Source organism: Apostichopus japonicus, chromosome 22 (genome assembly GCF_037975245.1).
Source record: "Apostichopus japonicus isolate 1M-3 chromosome 22, ASM3797524v1, whole genome shotgun sequence".
Classification (NCBI taxonomy): Eukaryota; Metazoa; Echinodermata; class Holothuroidea; order Aspidochirotida; family Stichopodidae; genus Apostichopus; species Apostichopus japonicus.
Genome location: NC_092582.1, coordinates 11418644 through 11444702, shown reverse-complemented (window position 1 = coordinate 11444702; position 26059 = coordinate 11418644). Strand labels below are relative to the sequence as shown.

The window sequence follows — 26059 nt, the reverse complement described above, 5'->3', positions numbered from 1 at the left end:
AGTGTAATGTCATATATAAGAGGCACAAGATATAACCAAATTTCCTTGTATGCCCGCTGATTGAAGTAACCAAGGCGTACGGTAACAGCTTAAAGGGACTTTTCGGTGGCTGAAGTTCAATTTGCTTAATTAAACTGATTGACATTTTCTGCAACTTGAGATCGAACAACATCATCATAGAGCATTCTGTCTCGCGAAGATGAATGTTTCAAATTTGGTTATATTTTGTGTGTTTCAACATATCTGCCTCCAGAATATCCCTTTAAACAAGGTTAACTATTTTGTATGTATATATGCGTGTGTGTGTGGGGGGGGGGGGGGGGTAATGATGAGATACGATGATCACCTTAATGAAAATGGTGCAATATATTGCTCTTCCGTCCTCCCCCACCCCCCTCCCACCCCAATAAAAACATAAATCTTGATGGCGTACTTATAGTTTGTGCCCAAGACGTACATACGCACATACGTTTTAGCCTACATAGGTATTAAGCAGACACAATAGCAGCAAGCGTTAGAGCGGACATGGACATTCAAGCGGACAGATTAGCTTATTACATTGAATCGTATATTTTGTTACATAATAAAGTAAATTTACATGGACATCTATTAAGGTGTAAATATTGACAGGCATGTCAAGGCGTTTATGCATGGGCATGTACCAAAGCAACTCAATACTCATCAAATTTCTTTGGCAACATAATCTGCCTGATCAAACGGTCCCAACCACCGCCACCCCAACCCATCGTCTCCAACCCCATCCCACCAATCTCTATACCCCATAACGCTGACTCGGAAAAGAAAAGAATTAATTGCTATCTTTCTCGTTCATACCCTAATGAAATAGCCTTCCATATATATCAATATATCAATACATATATAAATATATATATATATATATATATATATACACTAGTTTCATTTACTGTCATTTACAGTTGTCAGTAAAAACACATATGTAAACTACATCATGTTTTCACCGTAATAAAAACAGCTGTTGGACAGGAACTCATTAACCGTCCATGTTAGTTCATTAAAGAATATGTAAACTACATCTAGACATGACTTGCACGGCCGCCTTTTTAACGATAAAAATGATATCTTTGGAAAGTCCAACGTGCATCTCTCGCTTCGACTGTTACGAAGACCAAAGTTCTTAGGAGGTGGTATACATCGAACTGGGTACATGGGTGTGACATGTAGATACCATATATCAATATTTAACTTTGTCAGTTGCATGTATAAAAAGCTGCCGTTATAATCTGGACCATTCTATTACAGAATAATATCTTAACGGTTAACACAATTATTTAGCGCTCTGTGAGATACGTTTTAACCAATATCATTAATCTTTGTTCCTCCTACGGATATTGAGCATTTTTATATAGTTTTCGTTTTGAAGTAATATGTGGATTTAGTGAAATGAAGGTACTGAACGTATCGTGAGAAGGAAAACGCCGAAAAATAACCAGTCGAGTTTCCTGTTTCTCTTTTGGAAACCTTATAAGACTACAAATCTGATGGCGCTTCGGAAAGGAAGGATATTTCTCCTGTTAATGTTTTCCACAGCTTTCGTTGGAAGTAAGCTACTATTTTTTGTTTAATTCTCTTATGAGTCTATTTTTTAAGGGGATTTTGCTTGTTCTTTTCTTGTCCTTTAAAACAGAAGATTGTATCATTCATGTGGTTTTGTATTTCCGTATAGACGCAACGATATATATTTCTGACACGAGCGATGTATTGTAATGCGCACATAATGATAGCGATTTCGTTGTTAATTTACGAACGTATCGCTATTTTTTTTTCTTTTGCGGTCCATTAAACTAAAAATGGAAGCAGTTTGTTAGGAATTATCGAGTCGCGTTTTAATTCTAAATGACATAACTGTTAAACCCCACGCTCATTTGTAACGTTGGATTTAATAAACTTCTTTTTGGTAATGTTCCGTGCAAGAGGAAGATATATGAAGAGTTTCATCCTCAACACAAATAACACATAAACGTAAATAAACCGGGTCGGATCCAGGAATTTGTAGAGGAAATGGGTGTGTGTTGCCATTAGGTGCTTGAAGCCGCTTATTATGTAGACGATTTGGGGTTCCTCGTCTAGAAAAGATGAATACAAGTTTAGACGTCAAATGGTACATTCGGAGACATATTTAGACCTCAAATGAGGTCTTTAATTCGATCTAAATGCAGCTTTGTGCGCATAACTTCTTTGGATTTTTAGTAAGGTTGAAAAGGTGGTAGGGAGGGTTGGGGCGGGGGGGGGGCGGCGTAGCCCAACATCCCTTCCCCTTGGATCCGTGACTGATAAGCTAACCAATATTGTCTTCGTGTAAATCAGGGTTTGGTTGAAAAAATAAACTGAGATTTGATATTGTGCTTATAAACTAATGCGGCTCTCTATATAGTTTCCACAAAAAACAGACCCGCTTCAGGGAGGATCTTAACTTATTGAACCCGTTTTCATCCACAACGCTTCTTCGCACACACAGTTGTGGATCTTTTTGTATTAATATTTCAAATGTTGATTTGGAAAATCCAAAGTGAATTCGGATCGAGAATTTGATTTGGAAACTGCTAAAGTAAGTTCTTTGCACATGTCACCCCTTGTGGAAGCTTGGCATTCTAATGGCTTTATATACATTGCGACCTAATTCTAAACATTATTGTCAAGTTTATTAACATCCGCTCAAATAGTCACCTTAAGTGTATTATCACAACGTAAAATCCGTGACATTTCAAAGCAAACATAAACATGCTCACATCTTTATATCGGCAACAATCCCAGGGTAGACATATACACATATATACCGGTACTTAGTAGACTTTACATTGAATAAATGGAAACGGAAATCACTATTTGCCTTAAAGGTAGTCAGTATAGACCCCAAATTATAGCATGCTATAACTGCTAGCAGTTTTCAAAAAGTACTTTTCTAAAGGTCTTTACTCTCCAAATTGTTCTCAGACATATTTTAAGGACCACACAAGATGACTGAATGTCCCAGTGAGGAAAATTTCCTCGAAGGTTATAATTAAAAAAGTCTAAGAATTTTGACCAAAGGTGACCATATTTGAATATCTAGCATATTTGGGGTCAATACAGCATACCTTTAAGGAGACATATAATCTCAACCATAATATTGGTCTTTATATGTGATAGAAACTGAATAATTTCCCTAAACAAAATCTTACTCCATTTGGTAGATACCGAATCACAGTCTTTTTGACTGTTTTTTTGTTGTAATTTTCACACACAAAGTCGAAGACTAGATTAAGTATGTGATATTACATCATGGAGACTCGTGTTTTCTTTATCGCAAATTAAGATTTTGGAAACGCTGGATCTAAAATAATGAACCTTTTAACATGACCTAATGTTAGCATTTGTTTCAGTGTCAACATTGTCAACAATCCATCTTGAAAATAGCTAAAGAAAAGCTCAGAAATTAAAGGAAATCAAATTAAAATGTTTCAAATCCTATAGTGACATGATGACATCATTCAAGTACAAACTCACAGCTCCCAGACACGACTATAAGGATATCGCCTAAACAGAATAAGATGTTTCTTATCTGTTTGGATCTCTGTCATATATAAGCCAAATATAATGGTTTGGCTGTATCCGGTTCAAAGCAGTTTCTTTATAGTTGATTATTGTGATAACATTTTTATTCTAGGATATATAGAGTCTCGAAATGTCAGTATTAACATATTCTCACAATCAAAACAATTATCTTTAATAATACGCTTAAGTTTGAGATATGAGAAGAAAAAAGTTCTTTTTCTCTTTTGGTCCTAAAATAATTATCGAAAAATAAAGTTACTGAACAAATTGAGAATTTACTGAATAGACAATAAACTAGACGAGACTAGAGTTAAAAAGCTGTAAGCATTTATTGAGAACAAAACATAAAGATAAATGTATATTTTTTTCATTGAAAGCAAAGATGATAAAAGTTGTTTTAAATAATTTTGAAAGTCAAAAGATTATAATTACCGCTAACATGTGTTCTTAAATACTTAAATTGCAGAGCTGCATTTGTAGTATCTTCATTAAAACAGGGTATGAGCCAATGTCATCATTGTAGGATATCATGAAAAAGTTTAGTTTCTATGACTTCTGCAGATACTGTTGGCCCTTGATGAATTTGATCAGTCACAAAAATTAGTACATTTATACTCAAAATGACACCTTCTCGTGGGAAGTAGCAGTCTTGCCAATGTTACATTAACGTAGCTATGGTGGGCACAACGTCGTTTTCACATTTGAGCCAGTTGACTTTTACATGACTTTGACCTTAAAATAATATCGAGGGGTTTGTCCAATTCAGAATGGGTAATCTACATGTTTCTGTTCTTGAGATAAGATAGGTACAAGGCTGTCTCTGTTTTATCCTGTTGACTTCAGATGACTCTTGACCTCCAATAAAATCAATAAGTTCCCTATCTAATATGAGCAACCTACATGTCAAGTATAAGGGTGGTCAATGCTACGGGTAATACAAGAAGGTAACACACACAAGCAACAAAATACCCATACACACGACGCCATTATGAGTTCTTAGGTTTAGATTGTCATTGAATCTATACTGCAACGAACTCATTTTATTCAATAGATCACTTGTAGTTATGACTAGGAATAACTTATGCCCTATTGCCAAAACAGAGAACCAACAGTATATGCACCTCATAGTTTTCGTTCATGAGAAATTAGACCAAAATTTACCGAGAATTTATTATATATGAGACGAATGTCACATTCTTATCAAATTTTTGCTCCATAAAAAATTTAATAAATTCATCCAGTTATCAACAAAACCAGCATACACCAGATACGTTTTTACCCCTTATGGCATGAATCACATATGTATAAATAGTATTTTGCCTACACTCTTCAAATGAAAGTTAAAGACTTGCCAACACTAAAACTGCGGTGAACTATATCTTGGTGAACTACTCGGGTTCTTAAAAAAGAGAGTCTGTTACCGCAAAATTATCAAAATCAAGCAAGCATTAATCGATCCCTAAGAAGCATTAATCGATCCCTAAGAAGCATTAATCGAACCAAAGCAGTGGCGTAGGAAGGTGCTTTTGAGTGGGGGGCTGAAGACTGATGGCCGGCCTGGGGAGGGTTCTAAGGGGAGGGGGTGTCCCCCTCCCCTTTGGAATTTGTTGGCATTTCCAGGTGGCCTCAGATGCAATTTGGTGCAATGTAACACACTTCAACACCCACTCCATTTTGTAAAAACTTTGCATTTTCACCTGGCCTTAGATGCAATTTGGTGCTCCAAATGAGAATTTTTTCTCATTTGAAAATGAAAAAGGGGTTTTCTGACTTGCGAATCCGGGGGGCGGAATGATGCTTCCGCCCCTCCATATTTTCACAGGGGGCTAGCGCCCCCAGCCCCCCCCCGGTTCCTACGCCCTTGATCCCAAGTATAGGGTATATAGGGTATATATAGGGTACCGTATATGTAAGCATATAGGGACCAAAACAACAAAAACACATAGATATTCCATTTATTATATTTGATCGCTACATTGTATATTAAATATGATTTTGTTTTGTCTTTCTTTTGTCTTTTATAACTTAACGGTCTCTTGTTCAAGTACCATTAAGGAACAATGTCATCATCAAATGACGCGCAAATACAATTACCATGATGAAATATTATACAGATTTTATTATCACAGTTTACATAGTCAAAGTTCATAGTCTATTGATGTAGGAATAATCACGTTAAACCAATAGCAACATTGTGTAATTAGTAGATAACTAAGAAAACAATATCTATGCTTAAGGAGACATAAAGTCCATTTATTCAACCTTCATTGTATTTCGCAATCATGGTGGAACCGACTGTGACCCTGCAGTGTGATTGCAGTACATTTAAATACCACGATGTCATTATTCGTATGGGTGTGTGTGTATGTATGTGTGTATGTATACAATTTTCTATAAACCACAAAATAAATTGTTATATAGTGTGACTCAACACAAATAACAACACCTGGCACAAACGTCTCTAGGTTACTTATCAAGCTATATAATTTTCAATTTATCTATTACTAATTTCAATATATATAAACACATATTTATAAATTAGAAAAGTAAAAAGTAAATACATCCCAAATTAAAAAAATAACCTAAGTAAAATAATGTTTCAAAATAGAGCCTTCAAAACAATTCATCTCTTCATTTCCAATATAGACTACAAATATATCAAAAACTATAACGGCCTAAGTATGCGACTTTTCTATATAACATATATGTATTTAATATTTATACACAAATCAATGATCGGCACAATAACTGTCATATCAATGTCATCATTGGTTTATACAGTGGTATAGCAGCTGCATCGATGTTTTGTGACTTGTACATTATATATCCAAATTCGATGCAATGTTTTTCACGTTATACGTCCATGCATGGTAATAGCCTCCATTCATATGACAAATTTGGCGAACCTATTTTACAGCGAGGGGAAGATATATCCTATATTATCATTGCTGGCAATAGTTTTAAAGATATTGAGACCCCTCGGATAGTATTATTTCCCTATACGGCATATGGTCCGGTCGAAAACCTTGTATATATACATGGGACATAATATATAGTGTTACCTCCGATCTTGTCGTCATTATATGCGTCATCAGCACGCACACGATTTAACCAATATAACGAGTTACAGCATAGTATCATATCGCAATAAGAAAACATAATAGCATAGTGATTTTTATGAGTCTTTATGAGACATTCACTGTATTTATGATACAATATGTTTATGATACATTATGAGACAATATGTTTATGAGACAATGACTTTGAATGGTCAACATTTCAATGAGTTTACATGCGGTTCAGCAACAAGGCGGCCTTAAATGACTACTTTACTGACACAGGCGCAAAACAATGGTTCTTAAGAACACAGTCGTTGGTTATATTTTGTCAATAAAGAGATGGTATTTAAAACGGTAATGAGCTGGAACATTTAGAACAGTAGAAAAACTTCCAACCTCTACCGGGATTCGAACTCGGGCCTCCCAGTTTATATGCGGACACTCTAACCAAATATAAGGCTATGGAAATTGATTATCATATAAGTTCAGTGGTTCGAAACCAGTAAGGAAGGTCGTCATTCCGCTGTATAGGCTTTTGTAACCTGTATCGAACAATGCTAGTCCTGTTTAGTGACATATTTTGCCTTATTCTAGAGATCAATCATGATACTAACCAACTCGAAATCATATAAACCATATCATATCATATATATATATATATATATATATATATATATATATATATATATATATATATATATATATATATAGCACAAATGCCAGCTGCTTTGACTAACTTTCTTTGTTTGATTTATTTGGAGGATGGGTTTTTAATTGTTCTACAGGACAGTTGGCAAACACAATTTGTAAAGAATATTAACATTTAATATAGTGCGTGATAATATAGAGTAAGTTTTACTATTGCATCATAAATAATTTTATCACCGTTTTTTTTTTTAGTTTGGAAATTAAAGCGTATGACCTATATATTAATCGTATAGACTTGAAAAGAAATAAAATCTTTTGAAGATGGAACATGATGATTAGCGGTTATCCACTATGCATGTCCCCTACCTCGGTAGAACGTAACCTTCAATAGTATATTTTGTGACTCAGCATTTTAGTAAACAATAAAGTTAAATATAGTTAATGGATAAAGTAATTCAAATCTCCAGTGAGCGGAAACATAACCGGATAATGTGCTCAAACAATGTGTTCAAAGTAAACACACATATACTAGCCTACGCTGTACCTGTGAACACAACACGGCAACATAAGACTATACATTATATTTTACAATGTATAAAGGATAGAGTGACATAAAGAATGACTGTAGTCACAAAACTTAACTATGATATGTCGCAGACCGCTAAAACGCATTAGCGATCAGCCCATAGTATAACGTATACTACCACTTTATAACAATGCAAAGTTACTCTTCGAACATCCGAGGCTCACCATTTAAAGTGGCTGGGCAACTTAGTCTTGCACATATACAACTGTGGGTAAGCTCCCCATATGCAACACAAAACTGAAGAAGAATACATATACATATATAAATATATATATATATATATATATATATATATATATATATATATATATATATATATATATATATATATATATATATATATATACATGTCTCACCCATGTGGCTAAGTTTTCGCAATTGTGTTAATTTTATCATAAATATTATTATTGTTTAATTATGATCAATATTATTATTACTATTGTTATTATTATTTGCCGTGCATTGCAACGAGTTGGTAGTTCCTAGACCTACTGTTGTCATCAATTTCCTGTTGTTTAAAGTTCCTGCGCCGGTCAGTATTATAGAGGTCGTGACAATATGGAGCTGCAATACAAGCTGTTATCACTCCAGATAACAATATGTACCGATACTTCATGGACACTCTATGTGATCCTGGGCTGTAACAGTATAGCCAGTTTAGACATATACTTCGATACTACTTCTATAATTAAGATAGCTAATCAGGGGCTACCGTATACTACACAACAATGACTGTCTCTACTAGTCTGTCTGTCTGTCTGTCTCTCAACTAATGAAGGTGCACAACTGAAATCAATATACTAATTGGGATACTTTACTGGTTCTTTCGCAGTGGCCAGAGACCACCTGTTACATGAAGGATTAGTTAGACAACTGCATACCATAGTATTAATACCGCACCTATATATGGAACTACACACTACAATATGTTAAATTACTAAATTAAATAACGTTGTCTTGTTTATATAACCCCCCCCCCACCGCCCCTCTATTTAGTTTATGAAAATTATAGAAATGTACAAGAAACCGAGATAACGCAATTTACCTGCTAGTTTTTGAGTGTCAAAAATAATTTGGAACTTGACATATTTATCGATGATTATATGGTGCGGACAAATTATAGCAGGAAGTATGTAAGGGCGGCGCACACTATAGCAGGAAGTAGCTAATGGGTGGCGCACATAATAGCAGGAAGTAGCTAATGGGTGGCGCACATAATAGCAGGAAGTAGCTAAGGGGTGGCGCACATAATAACATGAAGTATAGCTAAGGGGTGACGCACATAATAGCAGCAAGTAGCTAAGGGGTGGCGCACATAATAGCAGGTAGTAGCTAAGGGGTGTCGCAGATAATAGCAGGAAGTAGCTAAGGGGTGGCGCACATAATAGCAGGAAGTAGCTAAGGGATGGCGCACATAATAGCAGGAAGTAGCTAATGGATGGCGCACATAATAGCAGCAAGTAGCTAAGGGGTGGCGCACATAATAGCAGGAAGTAGCTAAGGGGTGGCGCAGATAATAGCAGGAAGTAGCTAAGGGGTGGCGCACATAATAGCAGGAAGTAGCTAAGGGGTGGCGCACATAATAGCAGGAAGTAGCTAAGGGGTGGTGCACATAATAGCAGGAAGTAGCTAAAGGGTGGCGCACATAATAGCAGGAAGTAGCTAAGGGGTGGCGCACATAATAGCAGGAAGTAGCTAAGGTGTAGCGCACATAATAGCAGGAAGTAGCTAAGGGGTGGCGCACATAATAGCAGGAAGTAGCTAAGGGTTGGCGCAGATAATAGCAGCAAGTAGCTAAGAGGTGGCGCACATAATAACAGGAAGTAGCTAAGGGGTGACGCACATAATAGCATGAAGTAGCTAAGCGGTGTCGCAGATAATAGCAGGAAGTAGCTAGGGTGTAGCGCACATAATAGCAGGAAGTAGCTAAGGTGTGGCGCACATAATAGTAACATCAAAAACACAAAATGGCTAATATAACGTTTGATTTGAACTTCGATTTGCGCACTTTAGACGAGGTAGACACTCAGGAAAGCAATGGAAGATTTGCAAACCTGGTTGAGAAAGACTTAGATCGAATTGGAGAAGACAGGAATGAGGAGTACCGTACGTGTTCAATACAAGGCCTACTATCTTATCGTATGACTGTATACCATACGTACATGTTTGTCCCTAGAATGGTTGCTATGGGAACCAGAAGCTGTAAGGTATTGATATGATGAATTCAGCTACACTAGTAATTGTTTGTAGTTCCTTGTTATTGAGACCTTTCAAAAATAGTTTTATGGCCGCAATATTGCCAAACATTAGTTAAAATGTTATTATGGTTCATCTTTTATGAAAGACAGCCTTTCAAAGACGTTTCCTTTAAAATTATTCACTATCGTTCAGTATTACTTTATAATTGCACATGTACATTGTTATGCTGTTTGTTAATCGTTAATTCGACTTACGGGGCATCACTTTAATAAATCTTTGGTTATATGTAACCAAAAATGTTTTGTTTATGATTTTTCCCCCACACAAATGGTAGTGTATGAATGAACGGGGTTAATCAACGGTCTAGCGTGCGTTACTCACATGATTAATGCACGACGGGTGTTAATGCTATCGCTGGATGCACTCGGGCTCCGCCCTCGTGCATCGCTTGCATTATCCCCCGGTCGTGCATTAATCCTGTGAGTAACGCACGCTAGACCGTTGATTAACCCCTTATTGATCGTAACCGTCGTTTGGAGGTACTTCCCACTTCTATTCTCGTGACATTTCGAACACAATCAGGAGCGTCCTTTCGAAATGTGTCTAACTAACTTAGAATGTAAGCTGTTGTCAATGTTTACAAAGCTATCGTTACTAGGTGTTAATATATTTTGATTACAAGAAATCTAAGCAGTTTTGTCTCATCATCGGCACAATCAGTAAAACCAATCTGGGTGGGAGCTGTGACATGGTCCAAAGTTTTAATCGAAACCATTTGATTGCCTGTGTAGACATGTTTGTATACGTGTGTACTGATATGTGTATCTATAAACTGCTGTATAGACACAATATAACGTAATTAAAAATAGGTGATAACGCAATTAACCTGCTAGTTTTTGAGTGTCAAAAATAATTTGGAACTTGACATATTTCTTGGTGATTATATAGTGAGGACACATTAAAGCAGGAAGAAGCTTAAGGGTGGCGCACATATGAGCAGGAAGTAGCTAAGGAGTGGCGCACATAATAGCAGGAAGTAGCTAATGTGTGGCGCACATAATAGCAGGAAGTAGCAAAGGGGTATATATATATATATATATTTATATATCCCGAAACCGGCAAGGAAGGCCGGGGTAATAGGAACCGAAGCGCCAGATCTACCCATATCACAGACGTTAACATATGTAGGCTTTATTAAATGTCTGTCATCTATAAGCCACATACCATTTTTTCACTTTTTAAATCAGTAACATAACAATTGAGATTGTCAAGTACATGCATGACCTTCTTCAGGCTAACAATAGTGTTAGCTGACGTACATTATATATCATAAACAGATCAATATCTTTATGTTGCAACATGGGCGTGACACCGACCTCAGTCAACTTATGCCTAATCTGATTAATACCACATGATGAAACAATCGTGTACTCTATTCGACATAGTTTTCTATTCTTTTCAAACAAACTATAAGTGCTTTAGTTACTTGCACGATATTTTTTAAACCTATTTAAAGTTTGTTTCACTGGTTTTTACTGAAGAAGCAAACGCGATTATTCAACTCAAGACATTGGAAACGTTTATGTCTTTGAACCTAACGATTCTGCCTGAGATGGGTTTTATGTCTTCTTTGTTGGCGGAAAAGCGTCCGGATTTCATAAAACAGTTATGTGTGGTTAGACAAATTGAAGGACAAACAAAATAAAACACACAGTAGAGACATTGACAAATATGCGAGTTTGGTGGTATACATAGTCTCCTAGATGTATGGATGTCTTTTCATATCGTGAGATCCTAATACATTCCTTATACGTTGGGCTTCAAAATATCTGTAACAGGAAGGGAAAAATACCGGGAGGAGGAAGAGGAGGAGGCGAGGGGGTTGGGTCGGGTACTTTGTCTTCACGCACCTTGCAATTATAAAACAGGTATCTACCCGTTGGAAGGGCGCTATAACAATTCTCTGCTGTAACATATTATCGGCGCTATTGCGCTTTATGCATGCGCGTGCAATCTTTAATTTAATCTTATGCAAAACTGAAATATGGAGCATTATACAATTGTTGGAGTCATATGATGAAGGATAAAATATGTGATGTCACTAACGAGTCACATGGAAACCGTACTACCTGAGAAGACTGTTATATATGTTTAACGATCCATATATAATTCTGGTAATTTGAATATTGATTTAAGTTTCTCGCAAAACAAGAATATCCCTATATGTCCGGAAAGCCAGGCATTAGAAATCACGCAAAAATGCAACCTCTAATAATAAAAAACCCCGTGGAAAAGTGAAATTTATTCACATATTAATTTATGATCATTTTCTTATTTCACCCTAGATCTACTACCTGTTTCAGCAGAGAATGGTAAGGAAATTTCAATATTTAACTTTCACTCTTCTCAGCTAAATTTGATAAAGTTTAGTTCGGGTTCTCTTCGCCCTCCGTCCTACCCACCTCCCTTACCCCCTCCCCCGTGATTTTCCACTCCACCAGGATCTACCCCTTTGAAGCCCGTCTCATGACGTCCAAAGAAAATGATAACATCAAAATATTTTCCCGAAACTTAATAGAGATAAATTTTGTATATTGTATTATATATTAACTATTTTTTAATCTAATAGTAACTTAGCTTGCCCTCACTTTCTTTTAACCCCCTCCCCCTTCCCCTTTCCCCACCCAACAAAACCCATCTAGAATATAACTGTCGGAGACAGTTTTAGAAGCTTTGGACTTATTTCGTGTGATTATATTAATTCTATGACTTTGTTATTGTTTCACTTTATTGCAAATATTTTTGAGATAACCAATTTATACTTTTGCTGTAAGTCGAACAGATACTTGAATGAAAGTGAGAAAACAAGTTTTATTAATAACGATATGTAATGTTACCCAAGAACAGTTTGTATACTAATAAATCTCTCCCTTTTACCAAACCTTTACTAGACTCTAAGGCCTGTATATATGATAAACCAATTAAATCAACTTTGAAATACGAATATGAAAACGTAAATTGAAAAATACCTCTCTCAGTAACTCTTTCCAGCCCCTCCATGACAAGTAAGAATTTTAAAAAACAATGACATACAAAGATGAAATATAAAGTAGAGCGTGTTGTTTTTTATGTTAATATTCTCTCTTTTTTTCTTTTTACATCTTCTGCTTTTTAGAAACTTCTACCGTAAATGGTAAGATAATATGTTATCATTTGTATGTTTTTCTTTTCATTATCATATTCATTAATTTCATAACGTGTGTAAGATAAACCAATTAAATCAACTGTGTAATACGTATATGAAAATATTATCTATTCGTTTTACGTTTTGCATCTAAATTAATTAACGTTGTCTTGTTTAAATACCCCCCCCCCCTCGCACACACACTCTCTAGTTCGTTTACGAAAATTATAGAAATGTGGAAGAAACCGAGATAACGCAATTTACCTGCTAGTTTTTGAGTGTCAAAAATAATTTGGAACTTGACATATTTCTTGATGATAATAAAGTGAGGACACATTAAAGCAGGAAGAAGCTTAAGGGTGGCGCACATATGAGCAGGAAGTAGCTAAGGAGTGGCGCACATAATAGCAGGAAGTAGCTAATGTGTGGCGCACATAATAACAGGAAGTAGCAAAGGGGTGGCGCACATAATAGCAGGAAGTAGCTAAGGGGTGGCGCACATAATAACAGGAAGTAGCTAAGGGGTGGCGCACATAATAACAGGAAGTAGCAAAGGGGTGGCGCACATAATAGCAGGAAGTAGCTAATGTGTGGCGCACATAATAACAGGAAGTAGCAAAAGGGTGGCACACATAATAGCAGGAAGTAGCTAAGGAGTGGCGCACATAATAGCAGGAAGTAGCTAATGTGTGGCGCACATAATAACAGGAAGTAGCAAAGGGGTGGCGCACATAATAGCAGGAAGTAGCTAAGGGGTGGCGCACATAATAACAGGAAGTAGCTAAGGGGTGGCGCACATAATAACAGGAAGTAGCAAAGGGGTGGCGCACATAATAGCAGGAAGTAGCTAATGTGTGGCGCACATAATAACAGGAAGTAGCAAAAGGGTGGCGCACATAATAGCAGGAAGTAGCTAAGGGGTGGCGCACATAATAGCAGGAAGTAGCTAAGGAGTGGCGCACATAATAGCAGGAAGTAGCTAATGTGTGACGCACATAATAGCAGGAAGTAGCAAAGGGGTGGCGCACATAATAGCAGGAAGTAGCAAAGGGGTGGCGCACATAATAGCAGGAAGTAGCTAAGGGGTGGCGCACATAATAGCAGGAAGTAGCTAAGGGGTGGCGCACATAATAGCAGGAAGTAGCTAAGGAGTGGCGCACATAATAGCAGGAAGTTGCTAAGGAGTGGCGCACATAATAGCAGGAAGTTGCTAAGGGGTGGCGCACATAATAGCAGGAAGTAGCTACGGGTTAGCCTACATAATAGCAGGAAGTAGCTAAGGGGTGGCGCACATTATAGCAGGAAGTAGCTAAGGGTTAGCCTACATAATAGCAGGAAGTAGCTAAGGGGTGGCGCACATAATAACAGGAAGTAGCTAAGGGGTGGCACACATAATAGCAGGAAGTAGCTAAGGAGTGGCGCACATAATAGCAGGAAGTTGCTAAGGAGTGGCGCACATAATAGCAGGAAGTTGCTAAGGGGTGGCGCACATAATAGCAGGAAGTAGCTACGGGGTGGCGCACATAATAGCAAGAAGTAGCTAAGGGGTGGCGCACATTATAGCAGGAAGTAGCTAAGGGTTAGCCTACATAATAGCAGGAAGTAGCTAAGGGGTGGCGCACATAATAACAGGAAGTAGCAAAGGGGTGGCGCACATAATAGCAGGAAGTAGCTAAGGGGTGGCGCACATAATAACAGGAAGTAGCTAAGGGGTGGCGCACATAATAGCAGAAAGTTGCTAAGGAGTGGCGCACATAATAGCAGGAAGTAGCTAATGTGTGGCGCACATAATAACAGGAAGTAGCAAAGGGGTGGCGCACATAATAGCAGGAAGTAGCAAAGGGGTGGCACACATAATAGCAGGAAGTAGCTAAGGGGTGGCGCACATAATAGCAGGAAGTAGCAAAGGGGTGGCGCACATAATAGCAGGAAGTAGCTAAGGGGTGGCGCACATAATAGCAGGAAGTAGCTAAGGGGTGGCGCACATAATAGCAGGAAGTAGCTAAGGGGTGGCGCACATAATAGCAGGAAGTAGCTAAGGGGTGGCGCACATAATAGCAGGAAGTATCTAAGGGGTGGCGCACATAATAGCAGGAAGTAGCTAAGGGGTGGCGCACATTATAGCAGGAAGTAGCTAAGGGATGGAGCACATATAATAACAGGAAGTAGCTAAGGGGTGGCGCACATAATAGCAGGAAGTGGCTAAGGGGATGACGCACATAATAGCAGGGAGTAGCTAAGGGGTGGCGCCAGTTTCTTTGTCAGTTCCGACTCGGAAAGGGCAAGAGTTGGGGTGAGGATGGGTGGTAGTAGAGAGATTACAAACAACGGGGAGGGGGAAAAGAGGTGTAGGGTTGCAAAAAGTTGGATTTTGTTGCATGTGTCTCTGTTTATCTCAAACCAAGTTCTTTGACAAGATTTGTAGTAATAATTTGTGAGTGCTCCCTCTGCCGTCGCCTAATTGTTTAACTGATGTTGATCGTAACCGTCGTGTGGAGGTACTTCCCACTTCTATTCTCGTGATATTTCGAACACAATCAGGAGCGTCCTTTCGAAATGTGTCTAACTAACTTAGAATGTAAGCTGTTGTAAATGTTTACAAAGCTATCGTTACTAGGTGTTAATACTGTATATTTTGATTACAAGAAATCTAAGCAGTCTTGTCTCACATCGGCACAATCAGTATAACCAATCTGGGTGGCAGCTGTAACATAGTCCAAAGTTTTAATCGAAACCATTTGATTGCCTGTGTAGACATGTTTGAATACGTGTGAACTTATATGTATATCTATCAACTGCTGTATAGACACAATATACCGTTAAAAAAAATATAGGTGAAAAGATTTTAATGTCACATGTTTCACATGTGTTAACGTATTCTTTTTCATAATTATAAATCTGTCATCTTTTAAGTATATACTCTTCAATATATATATATAAATATATATATATATATATATATATATATATATATATATATATATATATATATATATATATATATATATATATATATATATATATATCCCGAAACCGGCAAGGAAGGCCGGGGTAATAGGAACCGAAGCGCCAGATCTACCAATATCACAAACGTTAACATATGTAGGCTTTATTAAATGTCTGTCATCTATAAGCCGCATACCATTTTTTCACTTTTTAAATCAGTAACATAACAATTGAGATTGTCAAGTACATGCATGACCTTCTTCAGGCTAACAATAGTGTTAGCTGACGTACATTATATATCATAAACAGATCAATATCTTTATGTTGCAACATGGGCGTGACACCGACCTCAGTCAAGTTATGCCTAATCTGATGATGAAACAATCGTGAACTCTATTCGACATAGTTTTCTATTCTTTTTAAACAAACTATAAGTGCTTTAGTTATACTTGCACGATATTTTTAAACCTATCAAAAGTTTGTTTCACTGGTGTGTATTATTTAAGAAGCAAACGCGATGATTCAACTCAAGACATTAAAAACGTTTATGTCTGTGAACCTAACGATTCTGCCTGAGATGGGTTTCATGTCTTCTTTGTTGGCGGAAAAGCGTCCGGATTTCATAAAACAGTTATGTGTGGTTAGACAAATTGAAGGACAAACAAAATAAAACACACAGTAGAGACATTGACAAATATGCGAGTTTGGTGGTATACATAGTCTCCTACAGTGGCGGAGAAACAGGGGGGATTGGGGGGTTTAACCCCCCCACTTTTTGAAGAGGGGGGGTTGGCCAACACAATCAACCCCCCCTAGTTTTTGCCAGTAATGTTCTGTTATAGCCTATGTTATGTGCTCCAAATGGCATAATAAATCAAATTATTAAATTTGAAATTGTTAAAGTCATTTCAACCTTTTACCTGTTAGGCTACATCAACAATTAACGACCGAAAACCGAGTTAGAATTGACCCACACATTATTTCTAGCCCTTTTCCCCCACCTTGCGCATTGGAACTTGTAGCTCATAGCGCTAACTTCACCCCACAACAGACATACACAAAATAAAGTTTTGTTGCTGTTGAATAGCTTTGGAACTGTATACACTTGCCAACTTCAACGAGGTGAAGAAAGGAAAAGAAAAAGAAGAAAGAGAGAAAAGGAGAAAAGGATGGAGTAGAAAATACGGCAAGAAAACGGGAAGAGAAAGAGGAACAGTGACAAATTATTCAAATTTGTAAAGCAAACAGCAGATATCACATCATATCAGTGAGCATGAAAATGGCGTTCCACGATAAACAGCCTCCAAACCATGGGCGCAGATCCTGGTGAGGACAGCGGGATGCGTCACCACCAACTTTTTCAGTAGTGGGGACATGATATACCGTGTCCCCACCAATTTGTCTTGACCAATAGCTGCATTTCAAGTTCCCCTGTTCCAGCATTGTGCAAATGACATGCAGCAGTTCTCATTTTATTGTATTTGATCCACAGTTGTTAAAAATAGGACGGAAATCGCATTTGCGGCAGTCTATATTTGTTTTCTGGGAGAGGACCCCAGACCCATCGTATATACAAAAGTCTACTTGGATTATTTGTCCCCTGATTTTCTTTCTGCAGACGCCCATGTATTTCTCTAAACTAAATTTCTAAGCCATGAGATCTAAAACTTAAGGAGGTTTAGGAGCATCATTAGGTCTGGGAAGTGTTATTTCCGGCGATCTGGGAGGTATATTTGTCCAAAAAAATCGTACGCTACACGCGAACCCATGGTCGCGCTCCGCTTAGATAGTGTCATGGAACAGACACGCGTCCCCACCATTATCCAAGACTGATCTGCGCCCATGCTCAAAACTGTCGATGTGTGTAGTGTTCGGTTTCGGAAATATCTGGTAAATTTTTATTTCCTTCAACGAAATTTTTTAGTAGCCGTCTGAATTTTCGAAAATTCCCTAACCAACATTCTGCATCATACTCGTGCAATTTGAAGGGGGTTTTTCTATAACGGTTGTCCAAAGATGATATTTTGTGCAACATTATGGGTATGTTTTGAAGTGAATTTATTCACGAGAATTGTGAATTTTCAAATTCTGAACAGTGAGGCTGACGGATATTGTGGGCCGCGATGAAGAATCACCTACAAAAGCAATGATCCACAGGATATGTGATAAAGTCAAACATGATGTGTGACTGGTGACAATCTTCAAAAAGGTTGTAGATGAGAAAAAAAGTATTTGGAAAAAACTTGGTTCTCAGGCAAAAGTGTACATATGGTTTGTCAGTTTCAAGCCCGAGAAGTGCCATTTCCGGTGATCTGGGGGTACCAAAACCAGAAAGTTGCTTGTACGCTGCGCGCCAACCAATGGTGGCGCTCCGCTTAGATAGTAATACGCGCCCCCCGGGTTAGAAAATCCTGCATACGCCCCTGGTAAAATGCAGCTTTTCAAGGCCTGGGCAGTGCCATTTACTGCAATCTGGGAGGCAATATTTGCCAAAAAATTCTTGTGCACTTCGTGCCAACTTATGGTGGCGCTCCACTTAGTTAGTGAGCCAGCAGTTATGACTTTTTATTTCATCAATGGCCTGCAACCCCCCCACTTCTGACAAGAAATCTCCGCCACTGGTCTCCTAGATGTATGGATGTCTTTTCATTTCGTGAGATCCTAATACATTCCTTATATATTGGGCTTCAAAATATCTGTAACAGGAAGGGAAAAATACCGGGAGGAGGAAGAGGAGGAGGCGAGGGGGTTGGGTCGGGTACTTTGTCTTTACGCGCCTTGCAATTATAAAACAGGTATCTACCCGTTGGAAGGGCGCTATAACAATTCTCTGCTGTAACATATTATCGGCGCTATGGCGCTTTATGCATGCGCGTGCAATCTTTAATTTAATCTTATGCAAAACTGAAATATGGAGCATTACACAATTGTTGGAGTCATATGATGAATGATAAAATATGTGATGTCACTAGCGAGTCACATGGAAACCGTTAAACCTGAGAAGACGCGTACACGATACGTTGCTATATATGGTTAACGATCCATATATAATTCTTGTGATTTGAACATGATTTCAGTTTCTCGCAAAATAGGAATATCCTATATATGTCAGGGAAAGCCAGGCATTAGAAATCACGCAAAAAAAAATCCCGTGGGAAAGTGAGATTTCTTCACATATTAATTTATTATCATTTTCTTATTTCACCGCAGATTTACTACCTGATTCAGCAGGGACTGGTTAGGAAATTTCAATATTTAACTTTCACTCTTCTCAGCTAAATTTGATAAAGTTTAGTTCGGGTTTTCTTTTCCCTCCGTCCTACCCACCTCCCTTACCCCGTCCCCCGTGATTTTCCACTCCACCGGGATCTACCCCTTTGAAGCCCGCCTCATGACGTCCAAAGAAAATGATAACATCAAAATATTTTCCCGAAACTTACCGAGATAAATTTTGTATATTGTATTATATATTAACTGTTTATTAATCTAATAGTAACTTAGCTTGCCCTCACTTTCTTTTAACCCCCTCCCCCTTGTCCTCTCCCCACCCAACAAAACCCATCTAGACTATACCTGTCGGAGAAAGTTTTAGAAGCTTTAGACTTATTTCTTGTGATTGTATTAAATCTATTATTGTGTTATTGTTTCACTTTATTGCATATAATTTTGAGATAACCAATTTATACTTTTGCTGTAAGTCGAACAGATAGTTGATTGAAAGTTAGAAAACAAGTTTTGTTAATAACGATATGTCATGTTACCCAAGACCAGTTTGTATACTAATAAATCTATCCCATTTACCAAACCTTTACTAGACATAAGACCTGTATATGATTAACCAATTAAATCAACTTTGAAATACGAATATGAAAACGTTAATTGTAAAATACCTCTCCCAGTAACTCTTTCGAGCCCTCGAAGAATATCCCTATATGTCAGGGAAAGCAAGGCATTGGAAATCACGCAAAAATGCAACCTCGAATGAAAGAAACCCCGAGGACAAGTGAAATTTATTCACTTTTTAAATTTCTTATTTCACTTCAGGTACAACGACAACGACAAAGGCAACGACAAAGGCAACGACAACTCTTCCTCTTTCGACAACGGCAGCAACTTTTCCCAGCACCTCCATTACACGTAAGAATTTTATAAACTTTGACACACAAAGATGAAATATAAAATATAGCTTGTTCCTTTTTTATGTTAATATTCTCTCTTGGTTTTTCTTTTACATCTTCTGTTGTTTAAAAATTACTGTCTTAGAAGTTAATATAATTGGTTAATTATCATTTGTATGTATTTCTTTTTAAAATTATGTTTCTTAACTTCATAACTTGTGTTAGATAAACCAATTAAATCAACTTTGAAATACGTATATGAAACAATATCTATTCGTTTTACCTTTTGGTAATATTATCCTTTGTTCTCTCCAATACAGGTTCTACACAAGAAGGTATGATAAAATTAAAGGTTTTCATTTTGATTTCAAGTTTGCCTATTTTCATATTTCTGTCACTTTAAATTCTGGTGTTAAATACCAAAGAGATATACTTTATTTAATACCCTCTTCTTTTTAAAACGACCTTACATTACAAACACTTCTGTCTGTTCCCTATAGCCATTCCATGACAGATTACCATTTTAATAAAACTTTGAAATAAAAGTAGTATATATATATCATATTTTTGTCCTTTTTGTAATATCTATAGTTTCATTTCATTTCTTTCTTTCTTTCTTTTAAAGAAACTACCGGCTTTATTAAATATCTGTCATCCTAAGCGGCAAACCACTTTTTTAATCTTTAAATCAGTAACATAACAATTGAGATTGTCAAGTACATGCATGACCTTCTTGAGGCTATCAATAGTGTTAGCTGACGTACATTATATATCATAAACAGATCAATATCTTTATGTTGCAACATGGGCGTGACACCGACCTCAGTCAAGTTATGCCTAATCTGATGATGAAACAATCGTGAACTCTATTCGACATAGTTTTCTATTCTTTTTAAACAAACTATAAGCGCTTTAGTTATACTTGCACGGTATTTTTAAACCTATCTAAAGTTTGTTTCACTTGTTTTTACTTAAGAAGCAAACGCGATTATTCAACTCAAGACATTGAAAACGTTTATGTCTTTGAACCTAACGATTCTGCCTGATATGGGGTTTTTTGCCTTCTTTGTTGGTGGATAAGCGTCCGTCCAGATTTCATTAAACAGTTATATGTGGTTAGACAAATGGAAGGATAAACAAATAAAACACACAGTAGAGACGTTGACGAATATGCGAGTTTGGTGATTATAACAAAGTTTCCTAGATGTATGGATGTCTTTTCATATCGTGAGATCCTAATATGTTCCTTATATGTTGGGCTTCAAAATATTTGTAATTGGAAGGGGAAAATACCGGGAGGAGGAGGCAAGGGGGTGGGCTCCGGAACTTTGTCTTCACGCACCTTGCAATTATAAAAAAGGTATCTATCCGTTGGAAGGGCGCTATAACAATTCAAGACCAGTTTGTATACTAATAAATCTCTCAATTTTACAAAACCTTTACTAGACATAAGACCTGTATATGATTAACCAATTAAATCAACTTTGAAATACGAATATGAAAACGTTAATTGTAAAATACCTCTCCCAGTAACTCTTTCGAGCCCCCGAAGAATATCCCTATATGTCAGGGAAAGCAAGGCATTGGAAATCACGCAAAAATGCAACCTCGAATGAAAGAAACCCCGAGGACAAGTGAAATTTATTCACTTATTAAATTTCTTATTTCACTTCAGGTACAACGGCAACGGCAACGACAACGGCAACGACAACTCTTCCTCCTTCGACAACGGCATCAACTCTTCCTAGCACCTCCATTACACGTAAGAATTTTATAAACTTTGACACACAAAGATGAAATATAAAATATAGCTTGTTCCTTTTTTTTGGTCAATATTCTCTCTTGGTTTTTCTTTTACATCTTCTGTTGTTTAAAAATTACTGTCTTAGAAGTTAATATAATTGGTTAATTATCATTTGTATGTATTTCTTTTTAAAATTATGTTTCTTAACTTCATAACTTGTGTTAGATAAACCAATTAAATCAACTTTGAAATACGTATTCGTATATGAAGCAATATCTATTCGTTTTACCTTTTTGGTAATATTATCCTTTGTTCTCTCCAATCCAGGTTCTACACAAGAAGGTAAGATAAAATTAAAGGTTTTCATTTTGATTTCATTTTGATTTCAATTTTACCTATTTTCATATTTCTGTCATTTTAAATTCTGGTGTTAAATACCAAAGAGATATACTTTATTTAATACCCTCTTCTTTTTAAAACGACCTTACATTGCAAACACTTCCATCTGTTCCTTATAGCCATTCCATGACAGATTACCATTTTAATAAAACTATGAAATAAAAGTAGTATATATATATCATATTTTTGTCCTTTTTGTAATATCTATAGTTTCATTTCATTTCGTTCTTTCTTTCTTTTTGAAGAAACTACCGCACACGGTAAGATCATGTTAACGGCTTTGCCTTTTATTATTTATATTGTTTATCTTGCCAAATGTATCCAGTATAATGAACGCCTTGACGATAGTCAGTATTCTATAAACCAGTGGTCCGCAAACATCAAGGCCCTCGACCCGTGAGATGTCACGAGGACTAAGCCATCACCCCCCTCCTCCTCCCCATTAGACTCCCAACCCCTCAGAATCAATGCTCAGAATGTATGAATCGGCTATAACGTAGACTATATGGACTTGACGTTACAAAAAGAAGTTAGTTAATCGATCTCCGTAATGAACCTCATATAAATTTTCTTACGGCCGGAAAAATACAAACACAGTACAATCATTTTATTCTTTTTGTAATATTATATCTTTCTTATTTCTTTTTCCACATCCTACCACAGACGGTAAGTTAATCAAATATTACATTCATATTTTAAAAATAATAATTATATGAAGGTAGTCGATGAATGGAAATGAAATATGAAAAATGGTCGTTCGTGACCTCCGCTAAAAGGAGATTGGAAGATTGTTTTTAACTGTATGATCAATAGAGAAACATCATTAGACAGTTCAATTTCCATAGATGGATGTAAAGCCGTTTAGTTTCGATTGCCTGTTCCATGAAAATAATGTATGTATTAGCCTAAATACCGCGACCCATCAAAACCTTTTCAATTCTCACTTTTTTGGTCGCTGCCGTCGCTGCATAGTTTGCGAAACGTCAAATTGAAAACTACCTCTCCCAGTAACCCTTCCCAGCCCCTCCATGACAGGTAAGAATTTAATCAACGTTGACATACAAAGATGGAATATAAAATATAGCTTTTTCCTTTTTATGTTAATATTCTCTCTTTTTGTCTTTTTACATCTTCTGCTTTTTAGAATTTACTACCTTAGATGGTAAGATAATATGTTAATTATCATTTATATGGTTTTCTTTTCATAATTATCCCCGTCCCCATTATGACCCTTCCTTGACATATATTACTGAGTAAACTTTGAAATACATATACTGTACAATAATTTTATTCTTAATTGTAATATTCCCTTTTTATAGTTTTTGTTGGGTGTGAAAAAGGGGAGTGGTGGGATGGTGTTTACCGCACTCCCCCCCCCCCACACACACCCTCCCGTGATGCGCACCTGTTAATACTTTATCAGCATTTGATATTTCGGAGTCTGGTCACCTGGGGGTAGGCACACAGTGCTAGGCGCAGTTGAGCGGTGACTTGTGCTTTTGTTCTATAAAAATTCGTACGAAAAAATTCCAGTATTTAAAGGTTTCTCCAAAAGAAAGAGGATATTTTGTCAATGTTGGCACTTGTCATTAATGAAAGGGCACCTTTTTTTATTTTATTACAAAGTGGCAAATGGTATACTTTTTATTTGATAAAAAAGGGGGAATTCTAATTATGGAAAGGGTCACCTTGTCACAATATAAGCCACTTTTTTAATTGTGCGCTTTGCTCATAATTTTTCGTTTTCTATTCTACAGTCTCAACGCAAACAGAATTTACAACCAATACCGAAGGTAGGGAATAATACAAACCTATTTTTTCTCCCTTTTCCTTTTCTTATCTACCTGAACAGTCTTAATTAATCAAAATTAATTAAAGCGTATTCAAAATAGTTCGTGTGCAACATTCTAAGATATTCTTTTATAATTTGCCAAGGACGTGACTGAAAAGTTTCATTTTTTTTTAGACTTTCAATGACACTTTTAGTATCTTCAATGAAGTTAAAATGCATGACGGGCAACAACTTTTCTAGAATTTTCGTGCGCCTGAAGAGCTACTAAACTTCATCATTGTCACGGTAAATTAGTTTCAGAATGATAGAAGCTAGCCAAACCCCATTCCTGGACTCATAATACACGCGAAAGACTGCACAACTATTACCAAAAGTCACGTTTATTGCAGTCTGATAAAGCAAAACGCTTTGAGATAGTTTCAAACCATGACTTATTTTTGAGGCTTGCTCAAAGACGGTTAATCTCCGTGCGACTCCGTACGGTTAATAGCGAGCATATAAATCTTGGTTGGTTGCTGTTTGTTTTAGCCCCATACAATATTCGATAAGAGTTTTTATCAAATTCGGGAGATATTAGCGATAATAGTTTGTCACGTTATTAGCTTATCAACTTTAGAACACTTGTATATATTGTAGTCTGGGACGGTCAAATACCATGTGTTTTATAGTTTAATTGTTTGTCCTTCGTACGTCCTATTTTGGGGGGTAGGGGATAATGGGGAGTAACGGGATAATGATTGAAGAAAAAGTTTGAAACTGTCAAACAAACCTGAACTTTTCGGCCTAAAACAATTTCACAGCAGATGTTCATAATGTATATTAGCTACCTTGCATACAGAAATCAGGGCGAAGATATCATCGCCGTCATGTAACTAGGTAATATATTTATGATAAGTAAAAGAGAAAAAATGATATTTGCGTGAGTTGATAGTAGCGTCTTATTAAGCCATAGTTGGAAAAGCAAAATATGATTCCCGGTCCCAGAAATCGTGCGATGTTTGTAACAAGTGTTCATTCTCGGTATGTTTAATTCTCGGTATGTTTAATTCTTTGTTCTGACACAACATATATGTAACAGCCCCCTCTAATTTGTGAGTACTAATTCTCTCTATCACAGGTTATGCAACCTGATGGCGTTCTATAGAAAAGGATAACGATAGGCTAATTCAGTCGATATTGTTCATACGTTCACATTCGGCTTTGATAGTTATTTGTGGGATAGCGCCATGCCAAATTGTTCTATGAAGAAACTTCAATATAAGTAAAAATCGTTTCATTGCGCGGTTAAATAAGAGAAAAAAAAGGTGGAAAACAGAGTTTGAAAGAACATAAAGAATTGAATGACCTGCATAAGCTATGATCCGTTTACACTGTAAGATGTACTAAGCCCTGAATAAAGGCATGTTGTCATGATATGATACTCGTCTCCGCAAAGGGGCGGGTCGTGGATTTTAAATGTTTGAGGCCGTCCCCAGTTGTTAAGGCCGACTCCCGTGTAATGGAGAGAAGCGGGTGAGGGTGTAGGTCCTCCCCAAGATACATTTGTACTATATATGGATAAGCCACGTCCTGTGTTTTGGTTGTTTAATACACACACACTAAATAGAAAAAACACAACATGAAAAAACTTGTTTTATTTGGCAGTATGATAGCAGATGTTTCTAAATGTTAAGAAAGACTTAGTCACACATAAGCCTAGCCTATAATCCTGTCATTTCCTTTAAATTGATAGCAATGCTACCTAGCCTATACCCTACTTAATATTAGAAACTCCAGACAAATGACGATCATGTTAATTTGTTAGTCGTAAT

General features: G+C 36.9%; 1 protein-coding gene across 1 annotated transcript; it reads left to right on the top strand.

Moving 5' to 3' along the window:
• Nucleotides 1-1179: 1179 nt before the first annotated feature.
• LOC139964082 (uncharacterized) lies at nucleotides 1180-22856 on the top strand. The gene is made up of 9 exons (XM_071965433.1): nucleotides 1180-1581; nucleotides 12411-12437; nucleotides 13241-13258; nucleotides 19406-19432; nucleotides 20240-20332; nucleotides 20634-20648; nucleotides 21989-22075; nucleotides 22385-22399; nucleotides 22702-22856. Exons 1-9 carry the CDS (start codon nucleotides 1521-1523, stop codon nucleotides 22854-22856), a joined length of 498 nt encoding a protein of 165 aa, XP_071821534.1. The 5' UTR covers nucleotides 1180-1520.
• Nucleotides 22857-26059: the final 3203 nt, after the last annotated feature.

Bases quoted from the DNA above. Each gene is read 5' to 3' on its own strand.
- LOC139964082 (XM_071965433.1), top strand. From the start codon at position 1,521: ATGGCGCTTCGGAAAGGAAGGATATTTCTCCTGTTAATGTTTTCCACA. The intron at 1,582-12,410 runs GTAAGCTACTAT...ATTTCACCCTAG, and splicing joins TTCCACAGCTTTCGTTGGAA to ATCTACTACCTGTTTCAGCA. The intron at 19,433-20,239 runs GTTAGGAAATTT...ATTTCACTTCAG, and splicing joins ACCTGATTCAGCAGGGACTG to GTACAACGACAACGACAAAG.